General features: G+C 39.1%; 2 protein-coding genes across 4 annotated transcripts in view; one reads left to right on the top strand and one right to left on the bottom strand.

The window, feature by feature from the left end:
- pacsin3 (protein kinase C and casein kinase substrate in neurons 3) overlaps window positions 1-5685 on the bottom strand; it is a 40963-nt gene extending 35278 nt beyond the window's left edge. For 2 of the 3 annotated variants that reach the window (XM_063012826.1, XM_063012827.1), the window contains exon 1: window positions 5125-5685. The gene's annotated coding sequence lies outside the window, so the exon portion shown is untranslated. The remainder of the gene's footprint in view (window positions 1-5124) is intronic. The other variant, XM_063012824.1, reaches the window with a different exon arrangement.
- A 4453-nt stretch (window positions 5686-10138) lies between these two features.
- csnk1g1 (casein kinase 1, gamma 1) overlaps window positions 10139-23380 on the top strand; it is a 40041-nt gene continuing 26799 nt past the window's right edge. Inside the window, exons 1-4 of the mRNA XM_063013485.1 lie at window positions 10139-10329; window positions 17050-17377; window positions 19217-19257; window positions 22675-22744. Of these exons, the coding sequence (XP_062869555.1) occupies window positions 17197-17377; window positions 19217-19257; window positions 22675-22744 (292 nt within the window). The 5' untranslated portion in view covers window positions 10139-10329; window positions 17050-17196. The remainder of the gene's footprint in view (window positions 10330-17049; window positions 17378-19216; window positions 19258-22674; window positions 22745-23380) is intronic.

The raw sequence follows: 23380 nt of genomic DNA, 5'->3' as shown, positions 1-23380 counted from the left end.
GTGGCTGTGATGATGAGATAATCACTTCACCTAGTCGCTGTATTTAGCATATAAAAATTTGTTTTGGTGCTTATAATTGCCACATGCATGTTTATTCAAAATTATATTTTTTATAAAGCCTATTACTTTTAAGGTTAGTTTTTTTTTTTACATTTATTAAAGGTTATATTTATTACTTATTAAATTAACCAGAGGGATATTTTAATGACCCTTTTTGCCCATCTTCACATAGGATTGTCAATCATTTTTGATTAAATGTACCAATAAAATGATTTAGCTGAGACTCAAATACAGGCTTATATAATCATAAATGTGGAATGTGTGTTAACAGAGTTTTAAAAAAGTCAAAAAATTTTCAGGTTTGTGTTTCTGTTGTTTGCTGCAGTGATAGCAGGATCCTGGGTGTGAAACAAAAGTCTCTTTGTTTTGTCTGTGCATAAATGGGGACCCAAAGGCCACTGAGCTTTCGAGGGCTGGGTATACTGAGCTGTTCCAAGGCCAAACACTGAGCTCTTTGACATCTGTGGTTGCTTCATGGACAAAGCGCAGGTATGTTAATGGGAGAAAGTGGCTTCTGTTGTACTGAGAATAAAGTAACAAAGCCATATTGTAATTGTTTTGTAAGATCTTTAAATGTACAAGGTTTTACAGTAATTGCCATCTACCTGAATAAAGAATTTTGGAAACTTAAAAAAGATGATCATCTGATAATAACAAATATGATTACACAGTTGCACAATGCAGAATGTTTCTGTCACAAGTCTTCCTTAATTACTGGGTTTTACTGGGTGCAGATAATCTTTATTCCAGTTTAACAGAATTCAGGATTTCATTGTAAGTCCACACCCTTCACTGCTGTGGATCAACGTCAAGATGCTGCTGGAATGCTTGTGAGAGTCATTTAGCCACTGTAATGAAAGAAGCAACTTAATGCTATATCATTATACTGATTGAGATATTGAAATGGAATGAAATTTAATTAGACAGAAGTGGAACTAGACTTGAATTTGGTATGTGTGATGTTACATGGCTCATACACTGATCAGCCAGAACATTAAAACCACCTCCTTGTTTCTACACACACTGTTCATTTTATCAGTTCCACTTACCATATAGAAGCACTTTGTAGTTCTACAATTACTGACTGTAGTTCATCTGTTTCTCTGCATGCTTTGTTAGCCCAATTTCAATCTGTTCTTTAATGGTCAGGACTCTCCCAGGACCACTACAGAGTAGGTATTAAGTGGGTGGTGGATCATTCTCAGCATTGCATTGACACTGACATGGTGGTGTGTTAGTGTGTGTTGTGCTGGTATGAGTGGATAAGACGCAGCAGCGCTGATGGAGTTTTTAAACACCTCACTGTCTCTGCTGGACTGAGAATAGTCCACCAACCAAAAATATCCAGCCAACAGTCCCCAGTATGCAGCGTCCTGTGACCACTGATGAAGGTCTAAAAGATGACCAACTCAAACAGCAGCAATAGATGAGCGATCGTCTCTGACTTTACATCTACAAGGTGGACCAACTAGGTAGGAGTGTCTAATAGAGTGGACAGTGAGTGGACATGGTATATAAAAACTCCAGCAGCGCTGCTGTGTCTGATCCGCTCATACCAGCACAACACACACAAACACACCACCACCATGTCAGTGTCACTGCAGTGCTGAGAATGATCCACCACCTAAATAATACCTGCTCTGTAGTGGTCCTGACCATTGAAGAACAGAGTGAAAGCAGGTTTAAAAAGTATGTAAAGAAATAGATGGACTACAGTCAGTAATTGTAGAACTACAAAGTGCTTCTATATGGTAAGTGGAGCTGATAAAATGGACAGTGAGTGTAGAAACAAAGAGGTGGTTTTAGTGATATGGCTGATCAGTGTATGCCTTGTTTAATTAACATCATCACCACTGTAAAATTATAATGGTAATAACATTATATTATGGAGAATGTCTTCAGTTACAAGGACTGGAACTCCAGGCCAAGTTTGTTAGAAATATGATTAATGAACGGTATAGAAAGAGCTTATATAAAACACCTGCTTCACTTTACCAGCCAAATTGTAAAAGAAAGATGAATGTGCCAAAATTGCACCCTTATGTTGAGCAAAATAATTATAGCTTATCCAAAAATACAAATGACTCAAACAGCTGTCAAAGGCGTTTGACCAAGATATATGGTGATTACAGCCAATATTTATAGTAGTCATTGGAATGCAAAAGTTCAATACTCCCATTTTACACACATGCCACGTGTCTCTGCTCCCAAAGGCTTTTGATAAGCTAGGAATGTATGATCTACTTTGCTGATCAACCTAGGTAGGTAGGTGTAGGTCACACCTTCCTGGCTGAGGTAATGAAGACTTGGCTAAAATGGGAAATGGATAACTGCACAGTACAGGACAAATATGTTCTGCACATATTTGTCAATGGTGCTTGAAACAGGTGCTTTCTTTGTAGGTAACCCTGACTGAACATCAACATCAGTTTTCAATGGGTGCACGGCATTAATACCCTACACAGGGATGCAGTCCATCACTAGACATCAGAATTTCCAATTAAAACTATGGACCCATGTGTCTTTATAGATTTTACATCAAACATACTATACATGGTTAAAAATACATGGAAATCCCTCTTAAAACTTTTTAACCTTTTGTATACATCAATTGACTATGTTCCAGCTTAACTATGCTCCTGTGCACAAAGCATGGTCTATAAAAAAGAAATTTCAACAAGCTTGGTGTGAAAGAACATCAATAGCCTTCAAGGATCACTGACCTCAACCTCACTGAACACCAGTGGGATGAACAGGAATGCTGATGGTGAGCCAGGACTAATTTTCTAAATAACTGATTATTTACCCAGAAATGTTAAGGACCGCACCTAGAAATATTTTGGCCATATGTAGGTCAGTGAGCATAAGTCATGTAAACAGCACTTACGCAGGCTTAAGTTTTTTCAAGGGAAATAATAACTGACATTTCCAGTCCAACCACATTTTATTATAGTACTTTACAGGAAGCAAAAAGAGAAAGAAAAGAACATAATAGTGTAGTACAAACTTTTATTGCAACTGTGTAGTTAACACTAACCAGTTTCCAACATTTTGACTAGGGTGCAAGAACTTGAGAGGCGTGCAATCAGAAATGGTAAGCAGCTGATTTTGCAAAAAGGAAAAGAAGCAATTGGCAGGGGGCCTTAAAAGATGATTGACCCATCTCTACTAATTAGTATGAATAATTGATTACCTACAATTAGCATTAGGACATCTTTTCCTTTAAAGAGAAAAAAAGCTTTTTGAACTCCTGATGTTAATGGATCATGATGTAAAATACCATAAATCTCTATGGTAAAATAAACAACTCCTTATATGTTGTTGCCATGAGGTGTTTACTTGGGTGGGAGTGTGCAAGAGCTGTAGTGGTAGTCATGTGACATCAGCTTAACTTTTGAAAGGGTTGAGAAATCAACTTCAAATTTTCCAGTGTCAAAACAGACACCTGGTAGTGCCTACTACCAGGAAGTTTTTTTCATCTTTTTTGATATGTACTACACAAAAGCATGGATTTGAACCTCATGTTTGGTTGCTGCATGGAAGAAGTCTTGCATGTTCTTCTTATGTCTGTGTTCGTTTTCAATGGGTACTCTGGTTTTCTTTTCATGTTCCAAAAACATTTAGGTGGACAGCCCACTGGCACACTTACTTGTAAGTAAGTATGTGTGCCAGTGGGCTGCCTGCCAGGTTTGTCACCCTGTTAAGGGTGTATTCCTGCCATCTGCCCGCTAATGTGTTAATGAGAAGTGCACTTGGTGAAGAATGAATGCATGTTCATTATTAAATGAATGAAAGTAAATTTATTCATTTGATGTCTTTATTTATTAGGATTTTAACATAATGTTTCACACACATTGGTTACATTCATGACAGAACGGTAGTTACTCGTTACACGAGATTCATCAGTTTACAAGTTTAATATCAAACACAGTCATGGACAATTTTATATCTCACTTGCATTTTTTTGGACTGTGGGAGGAAACCCACGCAGACACGGGGAGAGGGCGGCACGGTGGGTAGCACTGTCACCTTACAACAAGAATATCCTGGGTTCGATCCCCAGGTGGGGCGGTCCGGGTCTTTTCTGTGTGGAGTTTGCATGTTCTCCCCGTGTCCGTGTGGGTTTCCTCCGGGTGCTCCGGTTTCCTCCCACAGTCCAAAGACATGCAAGTGAGGTGAATTGGAGACACTAAATTGTCCATGACTGTGTTTGATATAACCTTGTGAACTGATGAACCTTGTGTAATGAGTAACTACCGTTCCTGTCATGAATGTAACCAAAGTGTAAAAACATGACGTTAAAATCCTAATAAACAAACACGGGGAGAACATGCAAAGTCCACACAAAAAGGACCCACACCGCCCGACCTGGGGATCGAACCAAGGACCTTCTTGCTGTGAGGCGACTGCTCAAAGGTAATGTCAAACACAGTCATGGACAGTTATCCTTAGTGGGTAGCACTGTCGCCCCACAGCAAGTCCAGGGTTCGATCCCCAGGTGAGGCGGTCCGGGTCCTTTCTGTGTGGAGTTTGCATGTTCTCCCCGTGTCCGTGTGGGTTTCCTCCGGATGCTCCGGTTTCCTCCCACAGTCCAAAGACATGCAAATTGGAGATACTAAATTGTCCATGACTGTGTTTTACATTAAAAACGTGTGAACTGATGAATCTTGTGCAACTGTTCTGTCATGAATGTAACCAAAGTGTGTAAAACGACGTTAAAATCCTAATAAATAAATAAATAAATTCAGCTGTAACACTTTGCCTAAGTTGTGCATGATGCAGCAGTTAATATAAGTGTAATGTAGTAAAAGCATAGTCAGTAAACATAGTATAATATGTTTAAGAGGAACATGAGAATGTCTGGTATTCTTTCCTCGCCTTTTGCAATCATAGACTGCGCCATTAGGTCTGTATGATACAGCGATATTACAAGTATCGGTTCAGAGCCCTTTAACTTGGATATAGTTACAAATAACCATCTATATTTTGTTTGTTATGGTGTAAAGCTTCCAGACGCTTCCAGTATGAAGCTTTCCCCCCAAGTTTTAATACAGATGTACTCACTTGGAAGTTTCCCGCAGAGGAAGCGCAGTGTGACACGGATTTCGTCCACCGGTTGAATCAGCACATCCAGCGTCACCACACAGCCGAATTTAAATTACAATCTACAGAACCCGGCTCAGCGTTTATCCTCTTGCACTGAACAGCAAAATGAACACACGTGCAAAACGTGTAGTCCTGCTGAGAGCTTACAAGGCGTCCAGAGGCCTTACCTTCCTGCCATGGTAACTAAACTAAACGGAGAAACGATACACCACACTACAGCGAGAAGTAGGCAGGATCGAACCGTTAAGATCAGATACATGTGCAAGACGCACCTACAGCAAAGTCCAGCTCCGGTTATTTAAACAGTATTCCCTTGCAGCACTCTGCATCTGGCATGTAGCACCGCAGAGGTTTCTGTGACGAATTTACACAATGTAGCTCAGCATTATTCCCATTGATCCAATTACAGGAATTAAGCATTCAGAGTCGCAGAGTTCTTCAGGCTGTACACGTCCGCTTAAACGCTGTGTCTGTTTTTTTGCTTCAGCATTAAAAAAGCCTGGTTGAAATCAGGAGGCTACTCAGTGTTATGCACCAAAAATAAACGATCTAATCTAAAATACTACTGTGAGACTCGTGTAGACTTATGAGCAACAGGCGAACTCTGTGTAAGCTTTTTAACCAAGTGTAATAGCGCCCCCTGGAGAGCAATGCTGAGAAAATACGCACAGTGTTTACATCTTATTCATGCACCAGGAATCACTTTTGTGAGTCGATTCATTTGAATTATATCAATTTTACTAGAAACTCGTTTATTAATCAGACTTCAACCTTATAAAACATAACACAAAAGGAAAAAATCTGGAAGTCATTTGAAAAGTAAACATCAGAAACTAAAATTACTTAGGCTATTTAGTACTTGGTTACGCCAAGCCAAACCAAGTAATGCAGTTTAACTGTATCCCGAAGGAAATTAAAGCCCCAGTATTATTCTGTCTGTCTGTCTGCCTGCCTGCCTGCCTGCCTGCCTGCCTGCCTGCCTGCCTGCCTGCCTGCCTGCCTGCCTGCCTACCTACCTACCTACCTACCTACCTACCTACCTACCTACCTACCTACCTATCTATCTATCTATCTATCTATCTATCTATCTATCTATCTATCTATCTATCTATCTATCTATCTATCTATCTATCTATCTATCTATCTATCTATCTATCTATCTATCTATCTATCTATCTATCTATCTATCTATCTATCTATCTAATCTTAATTGCCCCATTACAGCTGGTAGACTGTTTGGATGTCTTAATAATATTAACACTTACACTTTCGGCGTTTAGCTGACGCTTTTTATCCAATGCGACTTACAGTAGTACAATTAAGGGTTAAGGGCCTTGCTCAAGGGCCCAACAGTGACAACCTGGCAGTGGTGGGGTATGAACCAGTGACCTTTTGATTACTAGTCCAGTCCCTTAACCACTAGGCTACATCTGCCCTATTAACTTTTGCACAACGTAATAAAGCAATTTTTGTATGTTCATCTTTACAAATGTCTAGTTTGACTCGTTTGTTGTGATTATTTTATGGGTTTGGGATGAACTCAATGACAGTTATCATTTTATTTGTTTATCTGTTTAATGGCCTAGTGGTTAAGGTACTGGACTAGTAATCAAAAGGTTGCTGGTTCAAGCCCCACCACTGCCAGGTTGTCACTGTTTGGCCCTTGAGCAAGGCCCTTAACTCTCAATTGCTTAGACAGTATGCTGTCACGTTACTGTAAGTCGCTTTGGATAAAAGCGTCTGCTAAATGCTGAAAATGTAAATGTAAAAATGAATGTTGAGTTGCAAAAAGACAAAATGTCTTTAAAAAGATGTGATTTAAATTAGATTACCTAAACAGATTGCCACTCCCTGCTGCTCAACAGTCCAAAAAACGATACTGCTATTTTGCTATAGTTTACAGCAAGAATGAGACTATTAATCAGCATTATATATAATTATGTATATTACATTATGTATATTTTTTAAGCAAAAACTGGTTAAGTAAACTATAAAAAGTTGGGAACTGTAGGATTTTTTTTATTAACGTTGGGGTGTTAAAATACACTGTTGTTGCTATATATATATAGACTTATGTTATTTTTATTATTTATAAAATAATTTATAGTTGAGTGATAGTAGTTGTTAAGCTAAATCACAATTACAACCCAGTTTAATGTGACAGTGTATTTATTGTTGTATTTAATAGTGATCATCCAAAAAACCTTTATAGCATTTTTGATTTGTTTCTTAGTGTGAATCGTTTATGAAGAATCGATTCATTTTTGAATCAACGAGACATCACTGCGACTTCAGAACTTAAAAGCCATCTCGGAAAATAAACCAGCGGTGCTGTTAGAACCAGTCATCAGGACCTGCGTTCGATTCTCACTTTCGGACTTTCTTTTATCTTTAAAAATATACATGCTGAAATGGACTTGTTCCTTTGAATGACCCCTGTGAGTTTGGCTGAGTAAGTTGCTCTATATGGATTGGCGACCTGCTCAGCCCTGTATTACTATTCCATCGCGACCCTGATCTTGATTAATTAGTTACTGCTGATGGATGGATGAATTAAAAACATTAGAGTTTTAATAGGAAAAATGCACTTTGGGCGTTGACGTGTATATCATGCACAGCAGAGGGAGCTATTAACAATTTAGAAGAATTAACCTAATGAAAATGCACATTTGACCTATAAGATCTCATGTTTTAGAAAAGCCACAATAAACTTATGACAGACAGTTAATGAATAAACCATGCTTTTGCAGTCCTAAAGTCATAGAAATCTTAGGTTTCACAGGGTTTGTGGCATACGTCTTCACATTCTGTAATTTGTTTATCCTGTGATGGACTGGCGACTTCTCCAGGGTGTTTCCTACTTTTGCCAAGTGAATTGGACCCACCTCGACACTGAATAGTACAAGGTGCTAGTAAAACAGACAATAAGTGATGGAAATTTTGTTTTTGTCTTACTGTCAAAAACTTGTGAACCACCCATTCCAGGAGCATAAACATTAATATCGAGTTGTGACCTCTGTGCACAATTCAGTGGCGATTTCTCTAAGACTGCAAGGGAAGCTCAGCTTCCCCTAAAATGTCAAAAATTAAATGGTCAAATATGTACAGTTGTGTTAACATTTCATTGACTACAAATGCGTTAGAACACGTTCATCTTGAAGACGAGTTCGTTCAGAATCAGCTACTTATCACAAATCGACTGACTCGATTTTGTTAACTCCCCTAGCATCAATGCATTTGCCCGTAGAAGCTGAGCGTCTATTCACTTCAATGGGACTGCATGGAAAGTTTTTTTTCACTGCTTCGAAACTCGCCGGTCATTGGATAAATGCCACGATTTTGTCTGGATGCGGAGCTTCTGCAAGATGATTGGAGGATCAGTCGAAAGGCTGAATCCCGTTTTGATTGACAGCTATTTTGAGATCTACACGTCTCTTAATCACTGGGAGCTTCAGTCCCATCGCGGATTTTGCGAGTAAAGTCGAAAGACAAACTGCAACCCATTTCTTGGTATTTGCTTGGTGAAATTACTTGACCATTTCCATTGTTCATTGTGTAAATAAAACACACTCATAGTATTTGTTTTAGGACACGGGTCAAGTCCCTGGAAAAGACGCCTACTTGGTACGATAGGATCACAGGCCATTTTCTTGAAAAGGAACGGAGGGCAGAATTTATGCACTGGTGCACATGTAACATCGAAGTCTGTGGAAATTTGTGCACATTCTGTCAAAAGAGAATCTGTATGAACGAGAAGGCCTGGCTTTCTATGAACGTACAAATGTATTCCAAAAGGATTCATTGTGGGTAAGGTCAGGGCTCTGTGCAGGCCAAATTTGCCATAAGCGTATTATTCATTTGATATAAACAAACAGTTTTAGCTCTGTGGTTAATGTAGTTGATTATTAATCAGAAGCCCCACTATTGCCAAGTTGCCACTGTTGGGCCCCTAAGCAGGTTGTCTTGGATAAAAGTGCACACTTATTGCACACTTTGTCCGATGCTGTACTGTTTAGCCATAACATTAAAACCACTCACCATATAGAAGCACTTTGTAGTTCTACAATTACTGACTGTGGTCCATCCGTTTCTCTGCATGCTTTGTTAGCCCCCTTTCATGCTGTTCTTCAATGGTCAGGACCCCCACAGAGCAGGTATTATTTGGGTGGTGGATCATTCTCAGCACTGCAGTGACACTAACATGGTGGTGGTGTGTTAGTGTGTGTTGTGCTGGCATGAGTGGATCAGACACAGCAGCGCTGCTGGAGTTTTTGAACACCTCACTGTCACTGCTGGACTGAGAATAGTCCACCAAGCAAAAATATCCAGCCAACAGCACCCAATGGGCAGCGTCCTGTGACCACTGATGAAGGTCTAGAAGATGACCGACTCAAACAGCAGCAACAGATGAGCGATCGTCTCTGACTTTACATCTCCAAGGTGGACCAAGTAGGTAGGAGTGTCTAACAGAGTGGACAGTGAGTGGACACGGTATTTAAAAACTCCAGCAGCGCTGCTGTGTCTGATCCACTCATACCAGCACAACACACACTAACACACCACCACCATGTCGTTGTCACTACAGGGCTGAGAATGATCCACCACCTATAATACCTGACCATTGAAGAACAGGATGAAAGCAGGCTAAAAAAGTATGTAGAGAAACAGATGGACTACAGTCAGTAATGTGGTAAGTAGGGCTGATGAAATGGACAGTGAGTGTAGAAACAAGGAGGTGGTTTTAATGTTATGGCTGATCGGTGTAGAGTATACATTTTTCTATTATTTAAGTAGATTAACAAATGTTGTCACCTTGTGCATCTGGTACTTGGTGAATAATAATAATAAAGATTCTGATGATCTAAAACAAAGACCTGAAGTGTAATTAGTGAACGCAGAGATGTTTGGTTTGAGATGTTTTTAATGTCGGAGGACTTTTATTGTGACTGAGTGAGAGCTGTGAGCGGAAGACGGGCTGCTCAGCGCTGTTCATGTTACCTGCAGAAAGAACAGTAAAGAAAAGCAGGAAAAGAAACATTGAGCGTAAAGGACACGTCTTGTATTTATGAGGATTAAACACATTAAGTATTTCTGAAACCCGAGAAAAAAACTGAACAGAAACTCACACCTCACATCTGCGGATTTTACACAGCGGCTCGGGCAGTAAGTCATTTCTGTTGCTAACCGACTAGTTGCTAGGTTGCTAGCTAGCGAGCTAATAATGGGCTTGATAGTCTGTTAGCCTGGGTTAGCTTGCTAACTACTGACTGGCATAACAGAATATTTTTCAATTACTTTGCAGGTAAAAATGAATAATAATCTGTAATAAATGTCTGCTATGTTAACCCTTCTGTACTTAATGCGTTCGTGAAGTTGTGAATTAACATTAAAATATATTACTATTACTGTCGAATTACATATGTAGTCAATTCAAACTATATATATATATACATACATACATACATATATACACACTAATGAATAAAATGAATTATTTGTGTTAAATACTGTTAATGGGAAGATGAGTATCGCCCGGTCTCGGTTCCTTTCTTACAGGAACTAAAATACAGGCTGTATAACAAATAGCACTATACTCTGTATGTAAGTGCACTACATAGGGTATGGAATAACAGTTTATCCGCTCCAAATAGTGCACTTTTTACTGACTGTGTAGCTATTTGGAGCACAACCAGTATAACGCTCGTACTGTATAGCCATTCACACAATGTAGTGAGATGGCTTTTGTCCTCCATCGGAGAATCAATGAGAGAGGAAAAATTTAAATGGCAAACGTTAGAACGTTAGATCACTCGGTCATGTTTACTAATGAACCCATGTTACATCAACATCTTTGTAGTAAACATGGTTTCGTCTGTTGTTGTACATGAGAGAATTCATCAGCAATTCTTGTTGATCCAGTGCAAATGAGTACATCTGACAGACTGCAGTACACCTACATTTAGTCTTGACTTGGTTTATTTATCTCTGATATCTGATCCCCCTGAAGCACCCTACATCATGGCATCGTGGCTGTTCCTGCTCATGGAATGATCTTAGGGAAGTAGTTACACTCTGGCAGCTTCACTGCAGGAATCCATCCGTGATGCTTGGTTTCCTCCCGAGCTAATCTCTTCTCTAAAGGTTAATGACTTTAGGGCAGTTTTTCATGGCTGCATTGTGAAGCACATGAAGTTCTCTGCTGAGGATTGTGGTGTATGCAGAGAGGTTTAAAAATACAAGCAAGATGATTATTTCAGATGTGTCAGTTAAATGATTTCATTCAAATGTCCTGCTGTCTGTTTAACATCAGCATGGCAGACTGCATTGGCATTTATTTTTGTCAGGTGAAAATCCAAGAAATTGCAATACAATGTAGTAGGGCTGGGCGGTATGACCAAATATTTGTATCACGGTATTTTTTAAGATTCTGATGGTTTCACGCTTTGTCACATCACGGTATTTTTTGTTTGTTTGTATGACTTGGACTTTTTATATGTCTGTGGCTTATTCTACTGTCATCAATACATAGAATATTAAAGTTTTAATTTCACCATATATATATAATGAAGCTTTTGAGTACTGTAAAGTTTGCTTGGTCCCACAAAATGACACAATATATGATGGAATCAGTACGCGTGAAACACTTGCAATAAATACAAGTTTTCGAACTTTACTGTACAACTTGACAGCAGGTCTATTGTAGAAAAGGGGCGGCACGGTGGCTAAGTGGGTAGCACTGTCGCCTCACAGCAAAAAGGTCCTGGGTACGATCCCCAGGTGGGGCGGTCCGGGACCTTTCTGTGTGAAGTTTGCATGTTCTCCCTGTGTCCGCATGGGTTTCCTCCGGGTGCTCCGGTATCCTCCCAAAGTCCAAAGACGTGCAAGTGAGGTGAATTGGAGATACAAAATTGTCCATGACTGTGTTTGATAGAGATGGGACGATCGATCGGATACGAATCGGTATCGGCCGATTTTTAATCAAAATATGCTATCGGCGATCGGCGATATTTCCTAAAAGTAGCCGATCCGATCGTGTGATATATAAAGATCATGTTAAGTTAACAGCTCAGTGGATTGATCCAGACTTTGAGCTACGAAGCACCAACCATCACATCACCATTCATCAACAATCGTACAGAAACCATGGTGAAAGCTCTTACGATGTAATTTTGCTGATTGTAATATTTACTTTAAAAAGATAATTCAACCCGGTCACATCTAGTCGATTCTATCAGCACGTTATATAAACTCCTGGTTCACTTTGGTAAATCGTAAGCGGTTCTTACTTGTGATGTAGATGAGAACAGAAGACGTTACAGAGCCAATCCGAGGCAAAAGTTTATTCATTACCAAATTCGTTAGTTCAGGATCATCTGCTGAACTTTTAGAAAACTTTTAGCTCCTTAGACGGAACGAGTCTGACTCGGTTACAGATCTGTGGTAATAGCAGTTTAATGAAGCTTTTTAATGAAGCTTTTTAATGTAAGAGAGTCACACAAAATGTTCTGTAGTATCTGGTGTTTATTTAAAACCACGACATTTAATTAATAACAGTAAACACGGAGAGATGACTGAGAAGAGAAACTTACGCTTCACATAAAAACGAATCAACTCATGAATCAATGAATCACTTATAGCGATACTGTGAACAAAGCGTCTCTTCTAAAGGCACAAACACACACACACACACGCGCTGCTCCGGTTTATCTTTACTGTGAGGCTCTTTTTAAGTTTATTTACTGCTAATCCCCCCCCCCCCCCCCCCGATCGGAATCGGCTATCGGCCGATGTCCCTGAAAGGAGATCCGAGATCGGAATCGGTGCCAAAAACCCCGATCGGTCCATCTCTAGTGTTTGATATAACCTTGTGAACTGATAAACCTTGTGTAATGAGTAACTATCATTCCTGTCATGAATGTAACCAAAGTGTAAAACATGACGTTAAAATCCTAATAAACAAACAAACAAACTTTGCTTATCCCCACAAAATGACACAATATATGAGGGAATCGGTACGCATGAAACAGTTGCAATAAATAAAATTTTTATTGTTTATTTAATATTTAAGTATTGTACAATTACCCTTAGCTCTCCCTTTAACAAATAAAACGACGTTTGCAAACTCCACTGTACAACTTGACCACAGGTCTGTTGTAGAAAAGTGGACAACTTTATACATTGTATACAACTTTATATACAGTTTGCTTATAATGTTGATTTGTCCTTTTAAGACATACCTGGAATCGAATGTATTAATTATTGCTCTGAAAGCTTCTTTCTCGACTGTCTTTAGAGTAATCGAGTCCTTGCATACGTGGATTGTTACTGCGTTTGTAACAGCCATGGCTCGACAAACCGTACAGTATATATATAGTGTTTTAGTCTGTTCTAAACTGCCGACACGGCTCATTTCTTTGGCAGGTTCTTCCAGTGCATATTTGGTCTTCCTCTCTTCATCCAACATCTGTTTTTCTTTTTTTTTACTTTCTACATAGGCAGCTGACTTAGTAGAGAGAATTCTAATAAGTTAGTGACTTAAAAGGCAGGTTATTCGAACGCACTACTTAGACAGCGATTCCATCGGGTTTAGCATTTCGCGTTTAGCATTAAGCATCTCGCCATTAAAACCAATAAACTGAGGTAGCATAGCACGCTAACGTCAATATAACATCTCTCTTCATGTACCGATAACGGTTAAATTTCCTGACAAGCCCGAACTTGCAAATAAAAACACTCGGTACAAGTTTATACAAGTAAAAAATCAGTAATATTTTATTTACGTTTGAAAATAACTCCACTCGTTTCTCCGCCCCGTCAGCCATGAATGCTGGGATTGTCTTGATCACTAAGGCAGCGTCGGATGCTCACTCGTTCTTGAGCCAAAATAACATTGAAATAATAAGATGCCTCAGAGGTGTGGATTTTAAAGCATCTAGGATTTCGAACAGCCTCATTCTCGGGAGCGCGCACAGGATGACGTCAAATGCTGCCTATGTAGACAGCACACTAGCTTTTCGAACACACCATCAGTAAGTCTTTGACTTTTTGTAAGCCAGTTTGCAATGTATTGAATGCATGATATTACCATTCCTAGAGGAGTTTATATCCATCTAATATGGACAACCCAATACGATTCCCATACAACTTGCCAATCCAAATATTGGTTCAGCACTTATTAATTTGAGATGCTACAGCAGCTGCACAATTCACTCTAAACACACTACCAACTCAAAAATATATAGGCTTGGGACAAGTTGCTATGTTTGCAGCATGAGTAGGTTTGTTTACAATAAACCTCATCTTTTGTGAGTTGACGTAGGCCATTCAGAATGAATAAATGTGTGCAGAATATACAAATTTACAATTCAGCCAGCCGAGCTATAGCTATGATTTGAATTTATGTATTTAACTTCCTAACAGGTCTGTTTTTCTTTATCTGTGTTAATTTATCTCACTTTAATATGGAGCAGATTGGATGGTGGCCAGCCAGGAAGTGCCCTCATATTCCAAAAGCCCTGTAGGGAATATCTTGCACATTTGAATTACTTTGTGATAAAAAAAGACTCTGTAGTTTTCCTTTAAACACTTTCTTTAAATTTGTTAAAAAATAAAATAGCTTACAATTGTGAACTTTCTATAGTGTATAATTTATAACAAACTAAACTAAACCTACAATCAATCAAAATTAAAATGTCACTTTTAGCATGTAGTAGTATGTATTACACATAAACAACGTTTACCTCATAAGCAGATGATAAAGCTTTGTGTGTGTTTGTGCTTCAGGGTGAATTTAATTCACTTCCCATAAAAAATATACATCTATGATTCTCACACAGACATTCATTACATACAGACATGTTGAGACATGCCTAGCTCTGTACTATGTCATTCACCAGGGTAAACCAAGCACAACAGAGTATAACATGAAAAAGAGGGGGCTCTTGGCATGTGGCACTGATATACAAGTGTGACTTGTACATCTATAGATGAAGCCTGTTATTACTGTATGGTAATGCCTGTTTATGCACTGACATAAAAGACTGTGTGTGTGTTTGTTTGTATGTACTGTATATGACAGTTAACAACTCTTTAGGGTTTTACCTGAATAATGAAGGCTTAGGGGGTGGATGACTTGTGCAGAGGTTTAGCTAAACTACACTGGAACTAAATGCTAAACATGACAAAGAAGTTATAGTACTGGTGTGCTTCCTGAAAGTGCTCAGGACTGTTCTTTATCCTTAAAGATTAGATATGTGACTGCGTAGAGTATTCTGAAATAATTCTTATAATAGTAATAAGCCTATAATAGTAATACAGTTGTCTGTCCACAATAACTGCAGTATGGATTGTAATGTGGTAAAGAACTGTGGGAAATTTAGACATCCTTACAAATGAACATCAAATTAAATGTTTTATTAAAATAGACAAACAAATTAGCTGTGAAAAACAATCATACCTGGACAGCAGGAAATACTACAACTATGCAAATGAGTACAAATGAGGTCCTTTCTGTGCGGAGTTTGCATGTTCTCCCCATGTCTGCATGGGTTTCCCCTGGGTGCTCCGGTTTCCTCCCACAGTCCAAAAACATGCAGCCAGGCTAATTGGAGACACTGAATTGTCCTATAGGTACCTAGCCGCTAGGATGCATAAACCAGTGCATTGTAGTGCTGGTCCCAAACCCGGACAAATATGGAGGGTCGTGTCAGAAAGGCATCCGGTGTAAAAACTGTGCCGAATCAATAATGCTGATCATGATATAACGGCGACCCCTAAATATTTTTTTTTCAATTATCTGCTTATAACCAAGATTTTTTTGTGCCAGTTACACTATTCTTTGAAAACTACAGTATTTGATCCATGTGGCCAAATAGTTCCAGTTTTAATTTGTCACTTTTATAGAATTATGTCCCAAAACTCTGCAGGTCAATCTAAATTCAATTTGGAGCATTCCAGTTGACCCCTTATGTGCTTCTTGGTCAAGAATAGCTTGTGAGTCTGGCCATGACATCCTCCGTTAAGTGATGTTCTTGTGGTTGCCACTGACACATTTGTTCCTGTCGTCTTCAGGTCATCCTGTAAGTTTGCAGTAACATGGGTTTTTGTTGTTGTTGACCTGATAAGATTGCAAAGACTTCTGGATGGGCTTTCGTCCACGGCCAAGGTTTGCTGTTGTGGCATAAGATTCGAACTTCCAGACAATACTCCAGATCCAGGTGTCTCTGGAATTGTTTAAAGTCTTGTAAATCTTGGACCCATTGCTCTTAATAATCAAGTCTCTCAGCTTTTGTGACGACTCCTTAGTTTTTTTTTTTTTTTTTTTTTTACCATGGTTGCAAAACACCTTGAACACTTGAATCTCTGGGTGCGGTTTTTGTTACACACCACAGCTGAGGGAAATGAAGGGTCGTTATTAAGTTTCAAATAATTTAACCATGTTGTAACTCAACTTTAGGTCCTGCAGACTAGTGATAGGTTTAATATCAGCAGTATTATGTAAGGGTTAAATAATTGAGACATGGTATTACAGAATATTGTAAATTTCTAAAATGCTACATTATTTATTTCATTCTGTGGTTGGACCTTTGATTGCTCGACAGAATTGGCCAGTTGGGTTTAACCAGTTGAGTTGCTGGCGTGTGCCATGGACTTGACGTTTCAGTATAGTCCAAGTATTCTCTGTAGTGTTAAGGTCAGGACAATATCACAGCTTAATTGAAGTTTGTAGTTTGATTTAGCCAAGCTGTAGCAAGTTACATTGTTAATTTATAATAACGGCTTGTAGCATTGTTTGAAACCAAAATACAGTATTATTTTTGGTTCAGCTTTCCAAATGAATTGTTTGCCACTGAAGTACTTACTTTATCTGTTTCTTTTCTGTAGTGTGGATGTCTATAAAGGTCCTACCTTCAGCCTGGCAGCAGTGACGGCCACAGGGGCAGGTGTCCCATGAGCTTTTTTTCAGCCTGAGGTGAGTGCTCTGGGCCCGGGCCTGTTTCTCTGGATCAGTGCATTCTCAGCACTGCAGTGATGGAGCACACCAGAGACAAAGAGGGTGAAAGGCCGACAAGAAGCAGTAAAGTGGCCCAGGGTCGCAGTGGACACTCACGGCCCTCCAGTTCATCTGCATCGTCCGGTGTCCTCATGGTTGGACCAAACTTTCGTGTGGGCAAGAAGATCGGCTGTGGAAATTTCGGGGAGCTGAAACTCGGTAAGGAAGTAAAAAAGTGTAATATATGAAGTATGATCGAGGTAGTAATAAAGCACTGTGACTAGAGATGCATGAGTACCGATACTGGTATCGGGTATTTGCCCGACACCGCGCTCATTAACTTGTACTCGTACTCGCAAACAAGGCTCCGATACTAAACATCCGATACCGTGTGCCTAGTGCACGTTGCTGCGTTATGCCACACTACACGATTTTTGCCCTGATTTTCGCTCGGCGGCTGGTCGGCGCTAGATTTGCCGGCTCGGGAGCACTCGGCGATCAAAACTCGGCTCTCGATCGCTAAGTGTGAACTATCCAACAACTCGATCCGACCGGCTCGCCGACCGCTCGAGTTTTCTAGCACGTCAGATATCTGATCTCAGATGTGCGACTGGGAATGAGTGACGAACAGCCAATGAGAACGCAGGATACGGTGTGAGGGGAAACGCAGGAGAGGAGTGTAAACAGGTGGGACAGTGGGATAATATAGTTTATATCAGAATACACCGGCACACACACACGTCTTACAGTATTTCTGACCTCATCGTTCTCTACAAAACATAACAAAACACCAACATTGCAAAAATATTTATTAACCTCCAACTCACTACAGAACAATCCATTTTATTCGTGTTGCCAAATCCACTCAGATTTATTTTTCCTCCTTGATTTCATCACATCAGCGCACAAACACTTTGATCACTCGCTACTTGTTGACGTGCATTTTTGGACGTGGTATCATTAAACTTCTCGTCACTTCTCACGTGTTTTTGTTTAAAAAAAAAAAAAAACGGTATTCTAAATAGGTATTGGTATCGGTATCGGCAAGTACAAAAATACATGTACTTGTACTAGTACTCGGTTGGGAAAAAATGGTATCGCATCCCTAACTGTGACTGACTAATTATGGATCTGTCTGAAAACCTAATGAACTGCCTTGCTGCCTACTGCCTACCTAGGCAGCTGCCTATGTAGAAAGGATTCTATTAAGACGTTGACCTCATAAGGAGGATTTTTTTAGATGCACTACTTAGACAGCAATTATGACACCGCAAACTTACAGAGATTTCTCTAGATTTTCTTAACTGATTAGTAATGGTATGAACCACAGATGGTAAAATCCCCACATTTCTTGCAGTTGTGCATGAAGAACTGTTGTTTTTTAAGCTTTGGACTAATCGCTCATGCAACTTCAACCTGTCTATGCGAAAAACAGAGCCTTTTGTTTATGGTCTTTTTAAGAGCATAAAAATTAATTTTCTAAAAGGTTTGGACAGATTGAATGAAAAGTCATGCTTGAATACTTTGGCAGATATAATACATTTGGTACTTTCAAACAATCCATTGTTACACCTCATGGTAACTGCCCTTTGAATTGAATTCATGTTTATGTTAATATTTTAAGTGTCTATAATAGATTACAATTGATTACAAAAGCAACTGTTAATGTTTCTTTGTTTTATTAGGATTTTAACTTCACGTTCACACTTTGGTTACATTCATGACAGGAACGGTAGTTACTCATTACACAAGATTCATCAGTTCACAAGGTTATATCGAACACAGTCATGGACAATTTTGTATCTCCAATTCACCTCAGTTGCATGTCTTTGGACTGTGGGAGGAAACCGGAGCACCCGGAGGAAACACACGGAGACACGGGAAGAACATGCAAACTCCACACAGAAAGGACCCGAACCGCCCCATCTGGGGATCGAACCCAGGACCTTCTTGCTGTGAGGCGACAGTGGTACCCACTGAGTCACCGTGCCGCCCCAACTGTCAACATTATAGCTGACAAAATGGCTTTGTAATGACATAATCCTTCTTCTTTTTCAGGAAAAAACCTCTACACCAATGAATATGTTGCTATTAAATTGGTAAGTATATGACATTTATTTATTGTTTGTGTCTTTAAAGTTTTAAATTCAGTTCATGGTCACTTTGAGATATATTCTGGTATGTATGATGCATTTCGTGACTGTGCTGCCAAGTTCAATCATTTCTGAGACATAAAGGTATGAAATGCTCAGCCTAGCTGTAAAAGTAAAAAAAAAGTAAAACACTTTAATCATTTCAGAATTCAATCATCTAAATTAAAAACGACTCTAAGCAAATCATGTCACTGAAAAGCTGCCAGGAAACATCACGTCAGTTGTTAACGTTGACTAGCTGGCTTGCTAATGGGTGTGGTTTGGGGTGTGTCTCAACATACATACAGTGTGTTTAATACAACAGAGAACCTTGGTAACGATGGTCTTATTAATGATAAATACAATTAATAAATTCAGCCTCGTCTGTAATACTCTGGCAAGGCCCTCCATACAATTTACAGGTGTGTCTGTGAGAATTTGTGCCCACTTAATTATCCCAATAGGTATTTTAATAGACATGAAACAACAAGGAACAAACCCAGACACAAAATTTGCTAAATCTGTGCTTGGGCTACTTATTGATCTATTTCTTTCTCATATTTCACAATATGTCTTTGTTTTACAGGTTTCAAACAAAACAATTTGCCATCATCTCATGTCTAACCATTATTAGTTAATTTATAATGCATATATAAGAACAAAGTAAGTAATTTTTTTATTTAGAGTGCATTAAACTTGTTTTAAATGCTTGTGTTCGCACAGTCCACCTGAGCCCTGGCTTGACTGTGTAACGTTTTAGGAAATAAATTCTTCTTATTCATATCATTATTAGGGATGTAACGATACACTCTACCCACGATGCCATGCGATTCACGATACTGGGTTCACACTATGATTTTTCCCTATTTTTTTTAAACAAAATTAAAGACAAATTATGACAAAGTTTCCTTTTATTATTTCTATTTAAAAAACAAAATACTGTATTTGTGCTTATCTTTGTAAAAAAAAACTGAAATTAAATAAATCCCACATTAAATAAATAAATTAATAATACAAATAAAGAAAGTATCCTCACATAAATAAATTTGGCTGGAAAATTCCGAACCTGGCAACCCTGTAGTGACATCAACCAGGCAAGGTGTATAGCGCCAGTGCCCTCTGCTGTTTAAAGTGAATATCAAATCATTATACATCTAAACCGATTTGAATCATTACACATGTGAATCAATTTTTAACTGTCTTGTGGTGCATCATTACACCCCTAATCATTATTAAACACTAAGTGCTTCTTAGTTTTCAGAAATTTGAGACCAAACAGAAAGTGTTTTATCAGCTGGCAATCAGAGTTGTGTTCCCACCTTAAACGTCTGAGCTTAAACGTCTCAGTTAGTCCAACCCATTAGTCCTAACAGATTTGGATCCAGATCAAAGATTCAAGTGTAAAACACCTGTATGCTGTACAGAGATCTTTTTTAAACATACAGTGATGTAGAAACAGTGTAGTACAGTGGTAGTGATGCATTGTCAAAATGTCACATGCTGTTGCTGTACGTATGTAAACAGACTATTACGTAAATACAGACACCAGGCAAGCAAGCAAACATGCACCAGATATCAAAGCTCTGAATATTTCCTGATACTGATACTAATTACTCATATCCTCGCAGTTACCAAGCCAACTCTCTGCTAGAAAGTTATGCAAGATGTCAAATGTGTGATGGTGGTTTGTTTTAAAATAGTCTGTGTGCTGTGTTTCTGGAAATATGTGGTCTGTCAGCCAACATCACACTCATTTACAGTTTAAAATACATCAGTGGATTGGATTGGATTGTGATGTATTACCCAATAAAATCTTAAATCTATCGTCCAAAAGGTCAGTATTATCTCAGATACAGATTGAAACAGGTATAAGATTGAGACATCTCTGGTTATTTGTATCTGTTGTTTTTTAACTGAGCTAATGGTTGAAGTGTTAGCCATGTTTACTATATAAACAGCCACCGAGTCATGTCTCTATCTGAGAGAACAAAAACAGACAGCATGCACAATACTTATGGTGTGATTGTTAACTCTGTGTACATGCTAATGGTTTGGTTTCTACATATTTGGCTAAGCAGGGTACCTAATATCATGTCACTGGTCAAATATAATGACATGATGTCATATTAAAAGAGAAAACAAAAATACATGAATTACTAACACGCATAACACTGAATACGTTTATTATATAAATAAACTTTTGTTTGGGTGTGCACTGCTGTGACTGCAAGGCTTTACACGATTGTTTGAACAATGCCAAGCAACATCAGGTTAATACTCTGCACTAGATGTTGCTCGTTCAGCCAACATTGGTGGTCCTATAAGGTCATAATAAGATTTAAGTAATCCCAATCAGAGAACAGGACGTAGCAGACGTAACAGTGTTAATAGTTCTAATCAATGCTTATAGTACTGGTCTATGTGTGCATTGTACTGTACAATTTCACACTCGGTCCAGGGTACGAAAAAAGTATGAAGTCCAGTTGCCTGCACAGTACCCTGATCTCAACCCCACACACCTGTGGGAAGAATCGACCCATCGATTGCTAGCCAGGCACTTTCTTATCTATCATCAGTGGGCAGTTATAGCTGAGTGGGTAAGGTTATGGACTAGTAAATGGAAGCTTGCTAGTTCAAGCCCCACTATTGCCAGATTACCGCAAGTCCCCTATCTCTTAATGGCTTGGATTACAAATCGATATGCTCACAGTTGTAAGCTTATTTGGATAAAAGTGTGTGCTAAATCAGTGGTTGAAATTACAAATGCTGTTTTTAACAAATTGGCACAAATTCCATCAGACTTACTCCAGAATTTATTTAAAAGCCTCGTGACTGAAGGATGTTATGGCTACGAAGTAGGAAGGTTTTTTTAAATAGGATGTCCAGTAAGCTCTTGGTTAGATGTCAATGTACTTTTGCTCATAAAATGTATTTTCAGATGCAGGTAGATGCTCAAGCTGACATTTTTGGGAAGTGAAATGCAAAAATAGTTCAAATAAAATAGTACTGTATATTAATGCACTGTACGTGTGTGTATAGAAGGGATTGTGGTATTGTGAACAAGTAAAGTGAAACCCACAGAGACAAAAACACAATGCGTCATGACGCTGAACCTCAGGCTTTTGTATTATGATCAAAGTAGGTACATGAAATGCATTATGTTTAAGAGTACAGACCAGAGGTATTGAAGTTTAACAATGGCTGGTGGAAATGCTGGCATGCATGTGCCAACTGTGACCTTGCAGAACTACCTTGGTTGACTAAACTCCCAGTAACAAAGAATTCTATGTTGTATTGACTGTTTGAGCAATGTGGAACCTAGAATTGTGTGTGTGCATGTGTTAGCACTTAGCATATGATTGTTCTTTTTCCTTTTTTTTAAAGGAACCGGTGAAGTCCAGGGCACCACAGCTCCATTTGGAATACAGGTTCTACAAAACATTGGGGAGTACAGGTATGTCCTTAACTCTGTTCATTTGTCAAATTGTGCTTTTGATATCCTGGTAGACTCTTGGTGTCAATTTTGCAGGTCATTGCATCTGTACATTAGGTTTTTGACTTTTGAATTGAGGTGAAAGGGGACACAGTAGTCTAGTATTGTCTAAGCTATAGGGTGGGTACAATTATCCTTGTGCCAATAAATGTAGCAGTGTTTATTGGCTCATGGATGTGGCAAGGCACCGCCACAAAGAACTGTATTGTTGTTTATGTGGGTAGAAGGTGCACAACTGGTTTCTGTTGAGCTGAGCTGCTAGTCATCTGGAATTCCCTCATGTGTTTTCTTGGCTTTGCTCGTCTGTAAGTGACAGAGGAGGCTGGCAGAGATGAAATGCCATGCATTAACGGTACATTGGCGCGGTCATCTGAAATATCGTTAAATGTCTGAGTCATTGCCGAGCACAAGGTCTGAGCCATGTTGCGCCGTGTAGGAAGGGACGTGCAGGGGGATGCTTCTCATTCACAGGCAGGAGCAGAAATGCATTTCCTTTCTGAGACTGCTGATGGGATTTTCTTTGTGTGAGTTTGTGTGTAAAGCCTGATAAGTGATGTTGGGCCACATATGAGGTGTTTGTTTTCTTTGCAAGCCTCT

This window comes from Trichomycterus rosablanca, chromosome 17 (assembly GCF_030014385.1).
Source record: "Trichomycterus rosablanca isolate fTriRos1 chromosome 17, fTriRos1.hap1, whole genome shotgun sequence".
NCBI classification, from domain to species: Eukaryota; Metazoa; Chordata; class Actinopteri; order Siluriformes; family Trichomycteridae; genus Trichomycterus; species Trichomycterus rosablanca.
This window is presented reverse-complemented; position numbering and strand designations above follow the sequence as displayed.